The sequence below is a fragment of the Coenobita brevimanus genome, chromosome 29, assembly GCF_032717465.1.
Source record: "Coenobita brevimanus isolate Jiangsu-jjx chromosome 29, ASM3271746v2, whole genome shotgun sequence".
Classification (NCBI taxonomy): domain Eukaryota; kingdom Metazoa; phylum Arthropoda; class Malacostraca; order Decapoda; family Coenobitidae; genus Coenobita; species Coenobita brevimanus.
The window spans coordinates 28,701,335-28,725,157 of record NC_136982.1 but is presented as its reverse complement, the minus strand read 5'-3'; the positions used below and the strand labels follow the sequence as shown (position 1 = coordinate 28,725,157).

General features: G+C 38.7%; 1 protein-coding gene and 1 pseudogene across 1 annotated transcript in view; one reads left to right on the top strand and one right to left on the bottom strand.

Annotated features, from left to right (window-relative positions):
• The window catches only part of LOC145394930 (putative polypeptide N-acetylgalactosaminyltransferase 9), a 329,055-nt gene that overhangs the window by 76,283 nt on the left and 228,949 nt on the right, over positions 1-23,823 (bottom strand). The window contains exon 9 of the mRNA XM_080268680.1: positions 1,916-2,026. Within this exon, the coding sequence (XP_080124806.1) occupies positions 1,916-2,026 (111 nt within the window). The remainder of the gene's footprint in view (positions 1-1,915; positions 2,027-23,823) is intronic.
• LOC145395141 (5S ribosomal RNA) lies at positions 18,521-18,640 on the top strand (annotated as a pseudogene).

The following is a 23,823-nucleotide window of genomic DNA, read 5'->3' as shown; positions in this document are numbered from 1 at the left end:
TATGACCATCCTACTTTCCCTGATGGTGTTACATGATCAATAAACCTTCAGTCACCTCTTGTGGACTGAGTCTAAGCACATGGCAAGACCATTAATCCAACTAGTGTGCTCTGCCTCCTTGAAACCAGGTGCCATGTCTTCATATTTAGCTAGTGTCTTCAGATTTACCTAAAATAATGTTTCCACACACTTTCAATAACTTTCCTGTCATAAGCCTGAACTATCCCATACACCTACCATTTAGGCAAATTAATTTTTCCAAGACATGGAAAATTTCATGCCATCTAAATAAATGTGTAGTTGCTGGCTCAAGCAACATATATTCCTAAAACAGTGTACTTATGCATGAATTACGAAAAGAAAGCTTACAGTTTATTATCACAACCAAATAAAACAAAGTTTTAAAGGTGGAAAAAAAAAAAATGCAGACAACGTGTGACTGTCAATTCAGAGGAGTAACACTCACAAACAAAACAAATATCACACACACACACAAATAACAGAGACTTAATTACCCCTTTTTCATGCACCGACTCCAATCGAGTCATTAAATACCATCCTGTACAACGCACCATGATGCACATCATGTCAAACAAAGGAGGACACGTCTCCCGCCGATATGTCTTAATTTGCTATGTTTTCTTTTTACCTGATTCGTGTTATGGTGTGCTTTACAGGTTGTTAAACAATCTAACGACTCAAACCACCTGCACCTGAGAGGGTTAATAAGGAAAGAAAATTATGTGTATCTCTCTCTGACAGTGGAGGACACAATAATACCAGATAATAAGCAGTACAGGTGTAAAATGATACACAGTACAGGTAAAAAGGTTTTACATATACCAAATCAATGACCCTTGATAGTAATATATGTTAGTGGTTAAATCAAAGCAAAACTTGTAAAAGGAAGCCATGTTAGTTGGCCAAGCAAAGATACCCAGTACATGCAACATCATGCCAGAAGACAACAGAGGATGTTTGAAAAATAAAAACAAAATCCATGCAAACCTTCCATTCTTGCCTCCCAGGAACCACGTTGCTTCTTGTGATTAGACCACCTTGAGGAATCAACTGGAGTACACTTTATCATGTTGTCATAAATAAATTGCAATACAAATCATGTGTGAATACAAATGTTCAACATACAGTAATACGGAAGACTGTGTTCCAATTTATGTACCTCCAATTCATTTTTTGAACAACAAGGTATTTTTGAGATCAGGTACCTAATATCAATGCATCATACCTGGCAGTCAGGGTGATAATGAGTTTCCAAAAAAAAAAATAAATAAATAAATAAAAAATGAACAAGCACAAACCTAATTTCAAAAGTGTATGTAACTTATTTGCATCTGAAATCTTCATAATACTGTAGTTAACTTGCAGTAATGTATATATGGACACATTTTTTTTTTTTTCTTTGTACACACTGTATTTGGATATGGGGTGACCAGGAATCAACAACTAACAGCAGAAACTAATATAACCAAAGACAATGATAACGTAGTTATCTTGTACATCCAGTTACCTAAATCAGCATACTGTACTGAATTTACAGTTTGTTCTACATACTTTCAAACCAGATGAATGATATCTACTTCTATGATCAATTTTTCTAACAAAAATTATGCATCAGTCTGCCAGAGGAAGCTAACCGTACACTTTCATCGTAATATTCTTACCTCAGCCTCTAGTTCTTTTCCCCTAATCTGTTGACTTCTTACAACTGGACTGCATTTTTCCTACATTCTGTTCAATATTTCTGAACTTTAACCCCTCCCTGCTCTAACACTTCAACATACCTCAAATTTATTACCATAACTTAATACATCTAAATCTCTCTATCCTAACCATGTTCCCTATTGTGCAGTACTATTGTCTCTAATCTATCACCACCAACTTTTTTTTTTTTTACCTGGTTCCCTCCCTGTTTGTGACAAGGGTACAATCCCACCGCTTTATGCAAGTTGGCTCTCCTGGCAGGGGAATCCAGGCACGTGGCTGCTCCACCGCCCAGATTGCGAACCTGATTGTGGTGGCGAGGTTTTGTGGATTGGGTTTTTTTATTTTTATGAAAAGGGATCGGAGTAGGTGAGTAGACAGTGGAAACTCAAGAGAAATGAGTGATTCATTTTCGTTACCATGTAAAGGAAATAAAAGACACATTGTAGTATCAATATGTATAAGAGGGGAAAGAATGGTTTATGTTAGTAGTTTATTACAAAGCGAAACAAATTTTTAAGTACGTGGTGGCATAAATGGGTGTCATGAGGACAGTTATATGTTGTAATGATAGTCTGTTTTAGATTTCATGAGTTAAAATGATGACAAGGGATAAAGATTTACAATAGATTAAGCATGCAGGATGATATTTGGAAGGGTGTGATAGGAGATGGTATGTTGGGATGGAGATTTGCAGGTTAGAAATATGCAGTTAAATGATACGGAAGAACAAGAGGATGATTGTGTTGGCATTATGGAGTGTTCAGAAGGGCAAGCAAAAACAATATAACAAAACAGGTAGGTTATAATGGGAGACAAAGGGTGAAGGAAAGAATAAGTTTGCAAGGAGAAAAGTCCAAAGATTGCAAAGTAAGAAGAATAGTGATAAAACAGAAGAAACATTGAAGAAACAGGTGAAGGACAGTGTAAATAGGCGAAAGGTCAGTGACACAGTATAAAGCAGAAAGGTGAGGGAGTGTACAAGAGGGAAGAAAAGAGTGAAGGAGAATGTAATGGAGGAGAACAGGATGAGGGAGGATGTTAGAAGGGAAAAAGAGAGAGAGAGGGAGAGTTTAAGGAGAGGGAAAGATAGTGAAGGTGAGCATATGGGGAAAAATGAGAGTAATGAAGAGTACAGGAGGAGGAGGAAAGGAGGAGGAGGAGGAGGAAAGAGGAGGAGGAGGAGGAGGAGGAAAGAGGAGGAGGAGGAGAAATAAAGAAGAAGCAGTAAGGCAGAAGCAGGTGAAAGAAGTGAAGAATTAAAAGGGGCGAGGAATAAGGAGAGAAGTAGATATGAGAGGCATATATGGGGCTGAAGGAAAGACAGAATACAGTACACAAGGATGTGAAAGATAATAGTGAGGGGGGGGTGTTGTTCGTTAGGGTGAGTGTGTGTTAGGGAAAGTGAGTGAATGAGAGTGATGGTAGGTGAAAGAGAGCATGAGGAAATGTATAACCAAGAAATATGGGGAAGGGTGTAAGATTGGAAAATATTGGTGAGCAAGTGCATAGGTAGGAAAGAGGTGAGAAAGGGAAGGTGTAAGTTGGGGTAAACAAGATTAAGGAGGGTTAAGTTGGGGATAGGTGAGCAGAGAGGAAACCAGTTCATGATAAGGAACATAAAAGAGAAAGGTGAAGGTAGATTCTGGCAATGGCATCAGGTAAGATGGGTGTGGGGGGGAAAGGAAGTTACTTTTAATTTACAAGAAATTCATTGTTAAGCAATACCTGCAAACTACAATCTGTAACACTGAATCCTGGAGATGTCTTAATTAGTTCACTCTTGCCACTGTCAGAAAATTTTACCCAACTTAGTAAAGGCTTCTTGTATTGAAGGGGTTTATTAATGCTCTATCAAACCCCTCCACAACCTGGAAGTCTATTCTAAATTAAATGAGGTCATCATGAGATGGCAAGAATGAAGTATGACATCTCTGGGCTCTAAGGGTTACAACAACTCACAAAATATATACATACTTACATATATATATATATATATATATATATATATATATATATATATATATATATATATATATATATATATATATATTTTTATATATATATATATTTATATATATATATATTTATATATATATATATATATATATATATATATATATATATATATATATATATATATATATATATATATATATATATATATATATATATATATATATATATATATATATATATATATATATATATATATATATATATATATATATATATATATATATATATATATATATATATATATATATATATATATATATATATATATATATATATATATATATATATATATATATATACACACACACACACACATAGTGGAACCCCGGAATTTGTAAGCCTCTCTACTCGTACAATTCGGTTTTCATACAGCTTTTTCGTCCAAAAATCACTTCAGTTTTCATACGGTGACCCGCTATTCACAATAAAAGACACGGCATCGTAGGTGCTATGTGGTTGCCAGTCCCGCTTTGTCAGCTATGCATGAGTCATACAGGCTCCATTAAACTTTGTGATAAATTACATATTTTCATTAGAAAATTGTACATAATCATGGGCTCTAAGAAGATTAGTGAGTCAGCTGGTGCTAAAAGAAAAGCAGTGAGAACAACAACTGAGCTGAAAAAAGAACTCATTGCAAAGTTTGGAAGTGGAACCCGTGTTTCCAATCTTGCCATTCATTATGGTATGGTGAAATCTACCATTTCATCCATACTAAAGAATGGATTAACGCAAAATACATTGTTTCTTACGGAAAAAAAAAAAAATTCCGTTTACAAAAAATTAGCAACTTGTACAGCCTCCAGGAACGAATTGTGTACGAATTCAGGGGTTCTACTGTGTGTGTGTGTGTGTGTGTGTGTATATATATATATATATATATATATATATATATATATATATATATGGCTTGTATGGCCTCCAACCACCTGCACCCTAATAACCCCATTACTGGTAATAGCACTCTATACATGTCAGTACTGCAGTCTTAAGCAATAGCTGAAAGTCACTGTATGTATTATTATTATTTACAAGCTGTATTATCTACCTTTAAGTACTGCATATTCATGTCTAACAGTACTGTAGCCAGTCTACTCCCTGAAAACTCTATGTGGCAAAATTTAATTTTTGAATCAATTGTTCTTTACTAAACTGGAAAATATGAAATCTTGAAGCTAACAGAAAACTATTATCTTAAAAAGTATTTTTTTTTTTTTAACTTTTAAACTAAAACAAGTGTAAAGTTTACCATATCACAGTTGCAACTCAGAAGATTAATAATAATGTGAAATATGATTCTCGTAAATTATACAACTATATTTCTGTATGAGAGATAAATAGCTTTACAATTTGACATGTATGACTTACTGTGCGCAGTTTAAACAAAAAAAAAAGTATAATATATACGATTAGATACAAAAATCTGCACACTATGGAAACATGGAAGACTTACTACACAATGTATATTACTAACAAGGGATAAGTGAAGATATCCCAACTCATGATTCATCACTGTTTAAACAACTGCATGTGGTAATCCACTGTCAAAAATGTTATTATGGTATTAGAGCTTGATTTCAATAGCATCAACTATAATCAGTAGCTGTGTCAGATTACATGCTATTAAATCCTGTGATAATCTTTAAGCAAGCTTTATCACTATCCTCATACGTTAATGTGAGCTAAACTGACCTACGATATATTATGCAAGAAGTGTTTTATATATATATTATATATATTATATATATATATATATATATATATATATATATATATATATATATATATATATATATATACATATACACAGTATATACAGTATACAGTGCATATACCCTATGCACTTACGTACACATGCATATTTTTGTTCATATATATATATATATATATATATATATATATACAGTATACAGTGCATATACCCTATGCACTTACGAACACATGCATATTTTTGTTCTGGGATGAAAAGTGTCTGAAATTCGTTATGCTATTGTGACTGAAAATAATGGGAATAAGTACAATACTGTACAGTCATACCCATTCAATACACTACATACTCACACATGGATTAAAGTACTGTAGGAGAAGAAATTACAAAAACTAATATACACAAAACTAGAGGCAACTTTTGACAAAACTGAGTGTACACCATTCACTTTGATATGGCATTTTTCTTTGCTGGTCATATCATAATTTACATACGGTCCTGTATATACAAATAAATTTGTGGCACTTGCTTAGTAAACTCCAACACTACTGCTGTTCTAGTACACAAACACTCCACTCCACTCCCTCAGCTTTCGTGCATCCACAGCATATACTGTATCATCAAAATTATTTAAGTACATTCCTATGAACTCCTTAAGCATTTTCAGTTGCTTGTACAGTATAATTATTACCACCTGACAACAAACTAGAGAAAACAGAGCACACAAAATGAACAACTGTGCAGTTTTCAAACAAACCAAGTTACAAAATCCATGCATAACTGCATTATACTCGTACAATGAAACAAAACAAATTAACACACACACACACACACACACACACACACACACACGAGGAAAGTAGAAGTTGAAGAAGACTAAGATGCTGCAGGAAGACTTGGATAGGATTCATGATCGGAGCCAGTGTGGGAAATGAAATTCAATGAAAAAAAATGTAAAATACTGAAAATGGGTAAAAGTACCAAGAGGCCATAATGCATTATATGATGGGTAATGAACTAATCATAAAAGCGAGAGAAGAGAAAGATTTGGAAATGCTGGTCCAGGATAGTTTGTCACCTGAAAAACACATCAACAAGACAGTTAGAGAGACATAAAACTTGACTAATATATAACTTGCATTTCACTACATGAATGAGGAGATGATGAAAAAATAGATAGTGGCCGTGATCTCTCCCACGGAGTATGACGCAGTAGTGTGATCCCCACACAAAGAAATTAACAAGATCGAGAGAATACAAGAATAGCAACCAAGATGGTCCCTAGCCTGGAATATCTTTCATAAAGAGAGAGGCTGGAAAAGTTGGATCTGCCTTCCCTAGAAGAAAGGAGAGAGAAGGGAGACATGTTTGCAGTAATCTGGGCCATGATGGGAGTAGATAAAATTGATAGAAAAGATCTGTTTGTATGGGATGGGAGAGTAACAAGAGGACACGGAATGAAACTGAAAAAGCAAAGTTGCTTGAAAGATATCAAGAAATATAGTTTTCCATATAGATGCCCAGACCTGTGGAACAGACTGGACAAAGAGACCATCTAGTCCAAAAACTTAAATGAATTCAAAGGAAAATTTGACTTACTGAGAAAAAGAGAGAGGATCCCATGAGCGTAGCTCATTTCCTGTATATCACAACTAGGTAAATACACACACACACACACACACACACACACACACAATCAGAAAGTGTAGTAAATGATATACTTAAAGTGACCTGGAAATTAAGCAAAGAGGCAGGGATGGAAAATATAATAATAAGAAAAGACTTGAATGAAGAAGAAAGGGAAGTTCTAAAATCATTGAAGGAACAAGTAAATGAAAAAAATGATAAGAGGACAGAGGAAGAATGTAATACTTTTTTTTGGAGAGTGATGGATATGAAAGTAAGGAAGTGGTATGTGAGAAAATAGAAGTGAAGGAAACTAAGGGGGATGGCTATGAAAGATCAGAAATTGAGGAAGTGGTACCGACGGAGAGAACGAGAGAAGAGGGTATAAAAAAAATAAAAAATAATTTGAAGGTGATATATACTAATGTTGATGGTTTAATATCGGCAAGTCTTGAAATTAACGATTTCTTGAGAGAACATGAACCTGATGTCATGTGCTTTGTAGAGACTAAATTAAGAGAAGATATTGATGTTCATTTGGGAGACGGTATATATAAACTGTGGAGAGGAGACAGGAAAGAAAAAACGAGAGGAGGAGTGATGCTAGCTGTGAAGAACAGCATAAACGTAGATACCGTGGAAATGGGAGAAGGCAGGGCTGAAGTGATATATATGAAATTAGTAACTGGAGAGAATGTCAAGAGAGATGTGGCGGTAGTGTACGTTCCCCCTAAGACGAGGGCATGGAATGATGACGAATACCAAAAAATGTCAGATATGGCTAGTTATTTTACAAAAAATAATTGAGAAAAGCAACAATATAATTTTGGTGGGTGACTTCAACTGTAGAGAGGTGAACTGGGAGGAATGGGACTCAGGAGGCAGCGAGGATTCGTGGGGCACTATGTTATTAAATATAATAATGAATAATGTGATGACGCAATGGGTCAAAGAAGAGACACGGTTCCGAGGTGAGGACACACCAGCAAGGTTAGATTTACTGTTTACCAAAAAACCCGATGTAATAGAATCATTGAAATATTTCTGTCCTATAGGAAAAAGTGATCATGTGGTCACTGAGTTCCAGATGATAATAGGGAACGTCGAGCCAAGAGACAAGCTTCATAGACAGGGAAGATACAACTTTGGGAAAGCAAATTTTACAGGATTGAGAAAATTTTTTGAGGATCTGGATTGGAGAAAATTCAGAGAAACAAGAGAGATACAGAGGAAGTGGGATATCTTTCTAGATCTCTATAATTTGGGAATGGAAATATTTGTACCAAGAGTAATAGGGAAAGAAAACAGGAAAAAGAAGTGGTTTAATAGAAGGTGTATGATTGCAAAAAAAGAGAGAGATAAGGTGTGGAACAACTGGAGAAAGAGAGGTAACAACAGAACAAAGGAAGAATATAAAAGAATTAAAAATGAATACACAAGAATACGTAGAGAAGATGAAAGGAATTTTGAAAAAGGTATGATAGACAAATGCAAGGATGAACCCAAACTGTTTTATAGATTTGTTAATGGCAAACTGAAACAAAAGGAAGGAATCACCAAACTGAAAGTAGAAGGAGAGGTCTATAAAGATGCAGCAGTTTCGTTTTCGTTTTCGTTTTTAAAGGCTCCAACATGCTTGCATGTGTCGGCCTTGGTCACCTAATGGCGGCTCTCCACGCTGCACGATCCATTGCAGCCTCCCTGTTCAGTCCCTTAACCCTTAGGTCACACTTAATGACCTCGTCCCATGTCTTTCTCGGTCTACCCCTCATAACCCCACCCCCAATATTAACACTTCTCAGCTTCCCCACCCAACTATCATCCCCCATCCTCTCCACATGTCCAAACCACCTCAATCTACCTCTCCTCATCACAACACCAATACACTCCAGTCCCATCCTACCTCTCAACTCTTCCATTGTAAACCCAGCCCCTCCAGGCCTTGGACGCAGGGACGCACTGCACATCCACCTAATCATTGTCATTTCTGTACGTCTGAGCCGGCAAATGTCTTCCTCCTTCACTGCCCAGGTCTCACTGCCATACAGCATTACACTCCTAACACACGCTGCATACAAAGACCCCTTAGCACGTAGTGAGAGCCCCCTCAATGTCAGGAGAGGCAAGAGCTCCCTGAACTTCTTCCAACCACTTCTCACCCTAGCCACAGAGCTAGCTCCAGCCCCACCTCCAGCACACAACATGTCTCCTAAATAACAAAACTCTTCCACACACTCAAGAGATTCACCAGCAAGTTCAATCCTTTCACGTCTGACGATCTCCACCTGCTCACCCCGGCACGCCGTACACATAAAATCAGCATTATCTCGCAGTCTACCTCTGATACCACTACATCTCTTATGCACCCATTTATCACACACACCGCACAAGATGGAATTACTTCCCACGCCCTTGTGGCAAACTGCACATGGCCACTCTCCCTCGTCTTTGACAGTACAAGCAGAAATAATGAACAAATGTTTCCAATTGGTTTTAACTAATGAAAAAGAGTTTTTGGAAAGGGAGGGAGTGATTAGAAATGTCTGTCTATCTATTGCCAGACGCCTCAATCCCCTTTGGGGTGGCCACAAACAAATCGCCTCCAAGTCGCCCTGTCCCCCGCCATTTCTCTGCCCTGCTCCCAACTCACACCCCCCTCTCTCATATACCTCTCCACCCCATCCCTCCATCTCATCCTCAGCCTCCCCCTCCCTCTTCCCCCCTCCACCTCACTCACATACACTCTCTTCGTCAGTCTTTCACCCTCCATCCTCTCCACATGGCCAAACCACCTCAGTGTGTTCCTCATAACACTTCCTATCACATCCACATCCACACCACAACGCTCCTTTATATCCTCATTCGTCAGCCTGTCTCTCCACGTGACTCCACAGGCTCCTCTTAAATAGCTCATTTCCACTGCTCTCACTCTTGACTTGTGTCCTTCCAACAATGTCCAAGCTTCACTTCCGTACGTTAGAGTTGGTATCACAATACTGTCATATAGTAACTTTTTCACTTCCATGCTCACTTCCCTGTTTCTTATCACTGCTTTCAAAGAACCAGCAACCTTTCTTCCCTGCTGCACCCTTTCAAGCACTTCACCCTCCAAACCTCCATCCTTACTCATCACACTACCCAAATACTTAAAAGTGCTCACATTTTCCAATTCCTCACCATCCAAACCTCGCTGTACATTCACTAACTTCACCTCTCTCAAAGACCATCACTTTACTCTTCCCTACATTCACCTTTACGTTCCATTTCTTACATACTCTCTCAAACTCATCCACCAAGCCTTGCAGCTCACCTTCGTCTTCACTCAACAACACAGTATCATCTGCAAACAACAGTACAGGGAGTTTCCAAACACTATCCTCTCTCACCAGGGCCACTCCAACATCCACTACCCTACCATGTACCTCTTTTATTACCCCATCCATGTACAGATTGAACAACCATGGAGACATGACACATCCCTGTTTCAAACCAACTTTCAAAGAGAAAAATTCACTTAGTTCACCATCCACACGCACTGCAGCCTTCACACCATCGTACATACTCTTCACAGCATTCAACAACTTCCTATCTACTCCATATATTCCTAACACTTTCCACAATCCTTGTCTATCCACCCTGTCATATGCTTTCTCCAAATCCATGAAAGCCGCATACAACTTTTTTCCCTTCTCTAGAAACTTTTCCACTAAAGATCTAAGAATGAATATCTGATCTACACAACCTCTTCCCTTCCTAAAGCCTCCCTGTTCTTCTCCAACTAATTTCTCTGTTCTTTCTCTAACTCTGTCTATAAGTATCCTACCATACACTTTTCCTATTATACTAGGAAGACAAATGCCCCTATGATTACCACACACTTCTTTTTCCCCTTTTCCTTTGTACAAGGGAATACTCATACCTGACTTCCAATCCTCCGGGACTCTACCTTCCTCCCAGGCCAATCTGCACATCTTCCACATCCATTCTACTATTATCTCTCCCCCGTGCTTCAGCATTTCACCACACACTCCATCAATTCTTGGGGCTTTCCCCGATTTAACTTTCTTCATTGCTTCCACAACTTCTATCCTACTGATTTCTTCCTGTCTTCTCACCTCCCTCCTTCTCCCAGCCATTCCCCAGCCACTTATACTCGCATTACTTCCATCCTCTACGTTCAACAATTCCTTAAAGTGTTCTCTCCATCTGCTCACTTTTTCTCCCTTCTCCACTAGTAATCTACCATTTTTATCTTTCACTCCCCTGCTAACTTCACTTCCACCCTGTCTTACTCTTTTCACTTCTCTCCAGAACATTTTCTTACAGTCCCTCCATTTTACACTCAAATTCCTTCTAAATTCCTCATCCACTCTCTTCTTACTCTCTCTTACTAATCTTTTCACCTCTTTCTTTCTTTCCATATATAACTCTCTCTTCCGCCTCTCAACTTCTTCCACGCCCCTATTTCTCATCCATTCATTGTATGCTTTCTTCTTTTATGCCACAGCCAGTTTCACCTCTTCAGTCCACCACGCTGTTCCTTGCACCCCCCTCCGTCTTCTCTTCCTTCCACACACCACATCACATGCTGCACATATTTCTTCTGTAAATATCTTACACACACCTTCCACGTCTCCCATCTGCTCCCATTCATATTTGCCCAATCATTCCTCCACTTCTCTCTTATACTCTGCCTTTTTCTCATCCTCTTGTAACCGGTGATAAAAGATATAAAAGTGGAGGTACAGGAAGTGTATAAATTACTGGAAACTCAAGATGTAAGGAAAGCCCCAGGACCTGATGGAATTTCTAATTGGGTACTGAAGGAACGCAGAGAACAACTGGCAGATAAAATTCATAGTTTAATCATGTGTTCTCTGGAAGAGGGGAAAGTGTCACAAGAATGGAAGAGGGCAAATGTGGTACCAATTTATAAGGGAGGAAACAGGGAAGAACCCCTGAATTATAGATCAGTGTCTCTAACCAGAATGGTCGCAAAATTGTATGAGAGAATCCTGAAAGACAGATGGATAAAATATCTAGAAGACATGAATATTTTGGCTGAATGTCAGTTTGGATTCAGAAGTGGAAGGTCATGTGTTTCCAACTTGTTGAGCTTTTACTCAAGAGCGATTGATGTGGTACAGGAGAGAGATGGTTGGGTGTACTGTGTGTACTTAGACTTAGAGAAGGCCTTTGACAAGGTACCTCATAAGAGACTAATGTGGAAACTAGAATATATAGGACTGAAGGGGAAACTCCTGGAATGGATGAGAGACTTTTTGAGAGAAAGACAAATAAGGACAGTAATAAAGGACAGGATATCTGGATGGAGGGAAGTAACAAATGGAGTCCCTCAAGGCTCGGTGTTGGCGCCAGTAATGTTCCTGATTTACGTAAATGATGTGGTACATGGAGTGAACAGTTATGCAAGTCTGCTGATGATATAAAGATCTTGAGAAAGGTAGAGGTTGAGGAGGATTGTAAAATGCTGCAGGAGGATCTCGATAGGATACATAATTGGAGCCGGACGTGGTAAATGAAATTTAATCTAAAGAAATGTAAAATATTGGAAATGGGTAAAAGTACCAGGAGGTCATCACAGAATTATTCATTGGGTAATGAATTAATCACAAAAATGAGAGAAGAGAAAGATTTGGGAGTGCTGGTCCAAGATAGTTTGTCACCAGAAAAGCACATTAACAAGATAGTTGGAGAGACTTATAAACTCTTGACTAACATAAGAGTAGCATTTCATTATATGGATGAGGAGATGATGAAAAAATTGATGGTGGCCATGATCCGCCCCAGGTTAGAATATGAAGCGGTAGTGTGGTCCCCACACAAAAAGAAAGATATAAACAAGATTGAGAGAATACAAAGAACAGCAACCAAGATGGTCCCCAGTCTGGCAGATTTGTCATATAGAGAGAGGCTGGAAAAGCTGGATTTGCCTTCTTTAGAGGAAAGGAGAAAGAGGGGAGACATGATTGCAGTATTCAGAACCATGGTGGGAGTAGATAAAATTGACAAAGAAGATCTGTTTTTATGGGATAAGAGAGCAACAAGAGGACACAGAATAAAATTGAAAAAGTCAAGCTGCTTGAAGGATATCAAGAAATATAGATTTCCTTACAGGAGTAAAGACTTATGGAACAGCCTGAACAAAGAGATCGTCCAGTCTAAAAACTTCTATCTATCTATTGCCAGACGCCTCAATCCCCTTTGGGGTGGCCACAAACAAATCACCTCCAAGTCGTCCTGTCCCCCGCCATTTCTCTGCCCTGCTCCCAACTCACACCCCCCTCTCTCATATACCTCTCCACCCCATCCCTCCGTCTCATCCTCGGCCTCCCCCTCCCTCTTCCCCTCTCCACCTCACTCACATACACTCTCTTCATCAGTCTTTCACCCTCCATCCTCTCAACATGGCCAAACCACCTCAGTGTGTTCCTCATAATGCTTCCTATCACATCCACATCCACACCACAACACTCCTTTATATCCTCATTCGTCAGCCTGTCTCTCCATGTGACTTCACAGGCTCCCCTTAAATAACTCATTTCCACTGCTCTCACTCTTGACTTGTGTCCTTCCAACAACGTCCAAGCTTCACTTCCATACGTTAGAGTTGGTATCACAATACTGTCATATAGTAACTTTTTCACTTCCATGCTCACTTCCCTGTTTCTTATCACTGCTTTCTAAACACTTAAACGACTTTAAAGTTAAATTTGACTTATTGAGAAACAGCGACGGGAACCCACGAGCATAGCACATTTCGTGTGTATCACAAATAGGTATATTAGGTAAATACATAAGTATTTGGAACGACTTAGACGAAAAGGCTATGCAGGAGAAAAACATTCATGCGTGTAAAGGTAGAATAGATAAATGCGGAAATGGAGACAGGACAACACGAGCATTGCTCAATTCCTGTATACCTGTACTACAAATAGATTAATACAAATAGGTAAATACACACACACACACATACCACATACACACCTTAGTACTTCCAGTGACTGTAAACACAGGCTATATTGTGCATGCACACATGGTGGTGGTAACCATCATCCACTCACTTGCTGTAGATCTGCGTACTTCTTCCTTCACCCATGAATGTATGCCTATGTGTGTGTTCTTACCTAACTGTTCTTACCTAATTGTATCTTTACAGGAATGAGTCACGCTCGTACTGTCCCGTGTCTTAAACCATATTTATCGTACATATCCTTAAATTTGTGAATTGTTTTGGCGCACATTATTTCATTCGGTAGTGGATTTACTGATCAATTGCTCTATCTGGGAAACTAAATTTCCTTACGTCTTTATCACCTCTCTTCTTATGCAGTTTTTTGCAGTGTCCTCTTGCTGATGCCTCCCCATACGTTAAGTAATCATTTATGTCTATTTTCTCCTTCCCTGATATGCATTTATATAGCATAATCATGTCACCTCTTTTTCTTCTCTCCTGCAGTGTTGGTAGATTTAGTTTATTTAGTTTCTCTTTGTAGCTTAGATCCCTTAAGCTTGGTACCCATCATGTAGCGGCCCTTTGAACTTTTTCAATCTTGTCTATGTGTTTTTTGAGATGAGGACTCCAGACTACTGATGCATACTCCAGGGTTGGTCTGATGACAGATGTTATTATCTTTCTTAGCATGTCTTCATTTACTGTATGTATGTGAACGCTATTCTCATATTTCCAGGCAGTGTATACACGTTCTGTACCTTCTCACTGATGTGGTCAGCCGGAGATAGTCTATTATTGATAATCACACCTAGGTCCTTCTCTCTTTCTGATGTGTGTAGGGTTTTATTTCCTAATGTATAATCCCAATCAGATCTTTTTCCACTTTTACCAAATTTGATTCCATGACACTAGTCCACATTGAACTCCACGTGCCATGTATTACTCCATTCATGAAGTTAATTTAATTCTTCTTGTAGCTCTTTACAAGAGTCTGTGTTAGTAATTCTCCTTTGTATTTTTGCATCATCAGCAAACATATTTAGATGGCTTTCATTTCCAGTGTTACTGTCTATATTATTTATATACACTAAAAACATGATTGGTGCCAGCACTGAGCCCTGTGGAACTCTGCTAGTCACATCTTTCCATGATGTGTAATTTCCCCTTAGTACTGTTCTCATTTCTCTATTTATGAGAAAATCTTGAATCCAACAATACAGTTTGCCTCGAATTACTCCTTGATGGTACAGTTTCCGTAAAAGTCTTTGGTGTGGTACTGTGTCAAATGCTTTCTTGAAATCTAAACGGATACTGTCCACCCATCCTTCTCTTTCCTGTAATGTGTCTGTTACTCTGTCATAGTAGCTCAACAGATTAGTAACATGATTTTCCTTTTCTGAAACCAAACTGTCTTTCTGTTATCATACTGTGTTCTTCTAGATGATTTACCCAAGCTTTTTTTATAAGCTTTTCAAATACCTTGCTTACAACACTGGTTAGTGATACTGGTCGGTAATTGAGTGGATTTTGTCTGTTCCCTTTCTTGAATAAAGGAACAATGTTTGCTTTCTTCCAAATATCAGGTAGTTTACCTTGACTCAAAGATTTCTTGAAAATTAAAAATAATGGTTTACTTAACTCCTTTGAACATTCACGTAGCACACAACATGAACTTCATCAGGACCATTTGCTTTTCCTTTGTCTAATTTACTTAGCTCCTCCTGTATTACTTTTTCTGATGTTTGTATATCTGGTAGTATGTGAGGGCATGCATATTCCACATAATCCCTCTCAAAATTTTTTTCCTCTCTAAAAACTGATTGGAAATTCTTGTTTAGTGCTTCACAAATATCCTTCTCTTATGTATAGGTGATTCCCTCGTCCGTAATGGATTGTATTTTATCTTTTACTTTTAGGTTTTGCTTCTGATGTAGCTGTAAAATAGCTTCGGTTGATCACTACTTTTATTTATGATATCCTCAAACTGTTTTTGGGCTTCCCTCCTTATTCTTGTATAATCGTTTCTTGCCTGTTTGTAATTATTATATGCCCCTTCACTATTGTGTCTTCTGTAACTATTCCACAACAAATCTCTTTTTTCTTTTGATTTTTTATATTCTGTATTGAACCATTTCTTTCTTTTCTTTTCTGCTTCTTTGTGCAGTGGGATGTACTTCTGGACTCCTATTTCATAAAGTTCACAGAATTTTTTATATATAGCATTTAAATCTTGTCCTCTAAGCTTCTTTTCCCAATCAATTTCTAAGAAGTACTTCTTTAGTTCATGATACTTTCCCTTTTTATAGTTTAGGCTCTTTTTGTAACTTTCATTGCTGTTAACTATGTCATATGCAATCCTGAAGTTGCAATTTAGTACTGCATGATCACTTTTGCCGAATGCAGGGTGATATATTAAATTGTCAATATCATTTTCTTGCCTAGTAAATATGAGATCTAGCATTGAGGGTACATCAAGTCCTCATTTTCTGGTGCTTTCCCTTACATGTTGCGTTAGGAAAAACTCTTACACGAGATCTAGGAGCTTTTGGTCCCAAAAGCTTTCTCGGCTTATTATATCTAGAGTATTCCAATTTATATTTGTATTAAAATCTCCAGTTAGTATAATTCATTCCAATTTCTCTTCTATTTTATGTAGTAATGCTCTTAAACTCTGAATTGTACTCTCTGCCAGGTCCTCATATTCGTCTCTTTCCCATGTGTTTGATCTGGGTGGCATGTACATATTGGCTACAATTACTTTCCCTTCAGATGTTTTGATCTCTACTGCAATCAGTTCTACTTGTGAGGGTATATCTAGTTCTAGTTCTTTGACTTTTAGATTTTTCTTAGTTAATATTATAATTCCTCCTCCTTTTTTTAAGTTCCTATCTCTTCTCCATATATTATATTCCTCTAAGTTTAGGATGTCATTTGATATCCTTGGTGTTAATTTTGTTTCAGTTAGGCATATTATATGTAGTTCATTTTCTCTGACATAATCATTCATCTCTAATAATTTAGATACCATTCCATCCACATTTGAGTACATCAACTTAATCATCTTGTTTATATACCTGTCATGACTTGGTTCTACTACCTTCCTCCTTTTTATTCCCTGCTGTTTATGTACCACTTTCGTACCTGCAATCCAATTACTTTGTAAAAAAATGTATTCTTCTCCTCCTCTGATCTTCCCTCATTTTTTGTTTTTGCTTCCTCCCTGTTCTCTTTCAGTAATTCCAGTTCCTCTTGTGTTAGGTATCTTTTTATCCATACATTTCTGAACTCATCTTCTTCCATTGCTGGCTTCTCCCTACATGTCAAGTGGGGTTGGTGGAGGATTAGTGCCCCTCCCTGTAAAACAATTAACTCTAAGCCCTTGGCCACCCCGTCTGGGATACATGGCGTCTGGCAATGAATGAATGAATGAATGAATGAATCTTTTTCCATAAGATTCTTTGCATTCTTCAGTATTTCCTCCACGGTGTTTACACTCTGGAAGGTTACCTTTAGGGGTCTTGACTTGTTTCTCTTGTATTTCCCTAACCTTTTGTGTGCCTCTATATCTTTACTATAGATTTCCTCTAATGCTTCTTTCAATATGCTCATTACATTTGCCATCTCCTTTTTGTCTCTTGAGATCTTATTTTTTACTTCTTCCTCTTCTATACCAGTGATTACTATAGATTTGTTGATATCTACTGAATCTCTGACTAACTTAGGATTGTTTTGGATTATTCTTTTCATTTCCTTTTTAATGCTTTTTTCTTCCACCCTTGTTTCTAAGTCTTTCTTTACTTTCACCATTTCAGCATAAGTGGTTTCCACGTCATGCTTGTAGCTTTGCACAGCTTCATTCACCTGTGTTATCATCTCCTCAATATCACTGCTCTGGTCTATCAGACTGCTTACTTGCCTAATTGTCTCTGTATCATTTTTGAACTCTTCCATAATAGTCTCATGGTTGACTACTGTACTTGCCATTTCACTAATTTTCCTCCTAAGTGTACCCACTTCTACTGTTAACTCATCTATGGTTGTGTTTTTCTTGCTGACTTCCTTTCCCAATTTTTCTATCTCTTCCTTTTGCAAGTGCATCTGTTTCTTAATTTCATCAATCTCATTCTGGCAAGCCATCTCTAGTCTGTGTACTCGTTCCACCAGTTTCTCATGAGTCTCCATTTCAACCAGTTCTTGGTAGAAATCATCATCCTGCTTTCTACCTTTATCTCTTTCTTTTCCAAATTTGCTTTACTAAAGTAGGTGGTCATCCTGCAGTACTAAAAGCACAAATAAAGTCCTATTATTCAGCAGCTGATTATTCAGTAGATCTGACATTTCGGCAGTTTTGAGAAATAGTCCCATTTACGAAAACCTTTGATTGTTCGGCAGATGTCCGGAATCATCTCACCAGTCCAGGAAGTGTTATCTGTGACTTGTAGGCCTAATGTTTCATTACACTTCTGTATGCCAACGGCCATACTACGTTGAGTACACCGCTTCCTGTCCGAATCAGCGAAGTAAAGCAACGTTGGGTGTGGTTAGTACTTGGATGGGTGACCGCCTGGGAACACCAGATGCTGTTGGCATAACGTTCTCCCTACGTGTCAAGTGGGGTTGGAGGAGGATTAGTGCCCCTCCCTGTAAAACAATTAACTCTAAGCCTTGGCCACCCCGTTTGGGATACATGGCGTCTGGCAATGAATGAATGTTCATTAATTTCTATATTTTTTCAGATTCAGGTATAGTACTGATTACAATATTGCACAGAATCATACAGTACAGTAACCACCCCCTCCAAATTAGCGAGGGTTATGTTCCAAGCCCCCTCGCTAATTCTTGAAATTCATTCATTCTTGACGCCTTCCTTAAAGTGACATTTACCGGTAATTGCGTAGCCCATGAACCACTGATACTGTAATGTATTACCCATAAATAAATGGTGCTTGTTAAATCAGTTTCCCCATTGTTTTTAGCTGTATGGCTGTGACAGCTCTAGTATTTTTATTCCTCAGCATAATTGTGGAAGGGACTGTCCTGTTTAACTAAATCTAACCTAACCGAGTTTAACTGTACATAATAATTAAACCAAACCTAACCTAACCTAAAGTCAGAAAGATACTTAAAAATAAACTGGAGGAATATGAATTGCTAAGGTCTCTCTGATGAAAGTTAAACGTACATTTAGCGCTCATTCTTTTGTTCATTTTTGTTTAATGTGAAAGAGAGAGTATTGATGCAAATAGTAGTATATCCCATTAACCCCTTAATAACCTCCGGCACTGAACAACCCTTTACAGTATCAATGTCAGTGATGTCAAGTTAGTGTGAGCTATAAAGAAAACTGAACAATTATGGGGAGGGAACGAAGGTCACTGGTATGTTTACACGACTCCACGCTACGATTCCAAGCAGTCAGGTGGTCGGTAAATCTCATCGATGTTTTCGCCCATTTGGTGTATGCCCGGTAACTTTATCAATTTTTCCGTGACTCATAGCGAATCATAGCATGGGTTTAGGAAGCTAAATAACACATTGCTAGGCGCACCAGACGATTATCTTCACATCTTTAAGAAAAACAAATTGATTGCAGATGAATGGAAGAAACTTACTCTACGTACTCAGAGAGGGATTAAATTTCTTCCATCTTCTTAAAGATGTGAAGATAATCGTCTTGCGCACCTAACATTGTGTTATTTAGCTTCCTAAACACATGCTATGATTCACGTGAGAAGTTACAAAGTTACGGTGCACTTACCAAATGGCCGAAAACATCTGAGATTAACCGACCCTCTGACTGCTTGGAATCGTATTGTAGAGTAGTGTAAACATACCAGTGACCTTCATTCCCTTCCCATAATTGTTCACAGTTTTTTCATAGCTCACTAACTCGACATCACTGACATCGGTACTGTAAAGGGTTGTTCAATGCTGGAGGTTATGAAAGGGTTAATGGAATACATTACTGTTTGCATCAATATTCTCCCTTTCACATATAAACAACAACAACAAAACAAACAAACAAACATAATACTGAGTGCTAAATGTATGTTTAACTTTCATCAGAAAGACCTTACAAATTCATATTCCTTCACTCTATTTTATGCAATTTTCCGAGTATTTTATTTTGTGTTTGGAAAAAGTACTGTATACAGCACTCACTCCAAACATATTTAGTAGTGATGAGTTCACCAATACAAGTGATGTAATGAGCTGGTAGGAAATTTTCCGTATCATTTCGGCCATCCAGGAAGTGTTATCTGACTTGTATGCCTACTGTGTCATTACACTTGTATATGTTCACTAATTTATATATATATTTCAGATTCAGGTACAGTACTGTATGAATTGCAGTATTGTACAGTACACAGTACTCTCTCCAAACACAGTTGTTATTTAATACCATAAGTAGTAAAATATTTAAGGTACTGAGTGGATAGGTTTTTGATTATTCGGCAAATCCAATATCTCGGCATCATTCCAGTCCCATAGATGCCGAATAATGGGACTTTACTGTACATTCTCTGGTGCAGTTGAAGATTAACAAATGATCAGCCGATTGTGCGCATTTTTGCGCTACTTTGTTATCTTTTCTGTTTGAACAAGTCTTATTTAAAACTTCTTCTTTTTTATATTAGAACACCATTTAGTCTAACCTGGTACAGAGCTTGACTCATATGAAGATACTATCTATCTATCTATTGCCAGATGCCTCAATCCCATTCGGGATGGCCACAAACAAACCGCTTCCACGTAGCCCTGTCCCCCGCCATTTCACTGCCCTGCTCCCAACTCACACCTTCCTCTCTCATATACCTCTCCACCCCATCCCTCCATCTCATCCTCGGCCTCCCCCTCCCTCTCACACCCTCCACCTCTTTCACATACACTCTCTTCATCAGTCTTTCACTCTCCATCCTCTCCACATGGCCAAACCACCTCAGTGTATTCCTCCTAAAGCTTCCTATCACATCCACATCACAACGCTCCTTTTAAATCCTCATTTGTCAGCCTGTCTCTCCATGGGACTCCACAGGCTCCTCTTAAATAACTCATTTCCACTGCTCTCACTCTTGACTTGTGCCCTTCCAAGAAGGTCCAAGCTTCGCTTCCACACGTTAGAGTTAGTATCACAATACTGTCACTTTTTCACTTCCATGCTCACTTCCCTGTTTCTTATCACTGCTTTCAAGGAACCAGCAACCTTTCTTCCCTGCTGTACCCTTTCAAGCACTTCACCCTCCACACCTCCATCCTTACTCATCACACTACCCAAGTACTTAGACATACTCACATTTGCCAATTCCTCACCATCCAACCTCGCTGTACATTCACTGACTTCACCTCTCTCAAAGACCATCACTTTACTCTTTCCTACATTCACCTTTAGATACCATTTCTTACACACTCTCCCAAACTCATCCACAAAGCCTTGCAGCTCCCCTTCGTCTTCACTCAACAACACAGTATCATCTGCAAACAACAGTGCAGGGAGTTTCCAAACACTACCCTCTCTCACCAGGGCCACTCCAACATCCACTACTCTACCTTGTACCTCTTTTATTACCCCATCCATGTACAGACTGAACAACCATGGAGACATGACACATCCCTGTTTCAACCCAGCCTTCAAAGAGAAAAATTCACTCAGTTCACCATCCACACGCACTGCAGCCTTAGCACCATCATACATACTCTTCACAGCATTCAACAACTTCCCATCTACTCCATACATTCTTAATACTTTCCACAATCCTTGTCTATCCACCCTGTCATATGCTTTCTCCAAATCCATGAAACCAGCATACAACTTCTTTCCCTTCTCAAGAAACTTTTCCACTAAAGATCTAAGAATGAATATCTGATCTATACAACCTCTTCTCTTCCTAAAGCCGCCCTGTTCTTCTGCAACTAATTCCTCTGTTATTTCCCTAACTCTGTCAATACATATCCTACCATACACTTTTCCTATTATACTAAGAAGACAAATGCCCCTATGATTGCCACACACTTCTTTTTCCCCTTTTCCTTTGTACAAGGGAATAATTATATCTGACTTCCAATCCTCCGGAACTCTACCTACCTCCCAGGCCAATCTGCACATCTTTCACATCCATTCTACTACTATCTCTCCCCCATGATTCAACATTTCACCACACACTTCATCAATTCCTTGGGCTTTCCCCAATTTAACTTTCTTCATTGCTTCCACAACTTCTATCCTACTGATTTCTTCCTGTCTTCTCACCTCCCTCCTTCTCCCAGCCATTCCCTAGCCACTTATACTCGCATCACTTCCATCCTCCATGTTCAACAATTCCTTAAAGTTTTCTCTCCATCTGCTCACTTTTTCTCCCTTCTCCACTAGTAATTTACCATTTGTATCTTTCACTCCTCTGCTAACTTCACTTCCACCCTGTCTTACTCTTTTCACCTCTTTCCAGAACATTTTCTTACAGTCCCTTCACTTTACACTCAAATTCCTTCCAAATTCCTCATCCACTCTCTTTTTACTCTCTCTTACTAATCTTTTTACCTCTCTCTTTCTTTCTACATGTAACTCTCTCTTCCGCCTCTCAACTTCTTCCATGCCCCTATTTCTCATCCATTCATTGTATGCTTTCTTCTTTTGTGCCACAGCCTGTTTCACCTCTTCATTCCATCACGCTGTTCCTTGCACCCCCCTCCGTCTTCTCTTCATCCCACACACCACATCACATACTGCACATATTTCTTCAGTGAATATCCTGCACACACCTTCCATGTCCCCCATCTGCTCCAATTCATATTTGCCCAATTGTTCCTCCACTTCTCTCTTATATTCTGCTCTTTTCTCATCCTCTTGTAACCTTTCCCTTCTCCTTGCAAAATACTCCTTCTTCCCGTCCTTCCCTTCTTCTATTACTCCATCTTATTTGGATCGTGATTCTGGCCATCACCAAGTAGTGGTCAGAAAGTCCACTCCCTCAACCTCTATAAGCTCTTGCATCCATTACACATCTTCGCATCCTTTCATCCACACACACATAATCAATCATTGCCTTCCTTCCATACAGTTCACCACCAACCCTCTCATCACTCGCCATGTATACCTGTGGATCATTTTGTGCCTGAAGATGGTACTGGCTATCACCAACCCCCTCCCAGCACAAATGTCCACTAATGCACTGCCATTCTCATCTATCTCAGCAGGCACACCCCACTCACCAACTATTCCATCCACCTTCACATTCCCTACTTTACCATTCATATCACCGATCAAAAACACTCTCTCATTCCTTCCAAACTTTTCCATGCACACTTCCACATTTGTCCAGAACTCTTTTCTCACTCTGCTTGGCCGATCTTGCGTTGGCGCATACATGCACACAATCGCCCACATTTGTATTCCAACTTTCAATCTTACCCACACAATCCTTGACTCAACTGATCCACACTCTCTTATGTTCTTCTTCCATCTTTTACTCACAACTATACACACTCCTTCTTTTGCCCTCATTCTCACTTACTCCAGCACATATACCCCATCCATACTCCTATTCTCTCACACTCTCACCTCTCCATTTAGTTTCAGTTACTCCACATACATCAGCTTTCGCACCCTCAAGCACCTGGACAATCTCTCTCTCTTTCACCTCATCATTCGCACCTCTTACATTCCATGTTCCGATTACCATGTCCTTTGTCTGGTCCTTGGTCATCATCTTTTGGTCAGTCCTTGTCCGAGGTTTCTTGTTTGTTTTTTTAGTTAGTTGTTTTCCGGAGAGGGGCA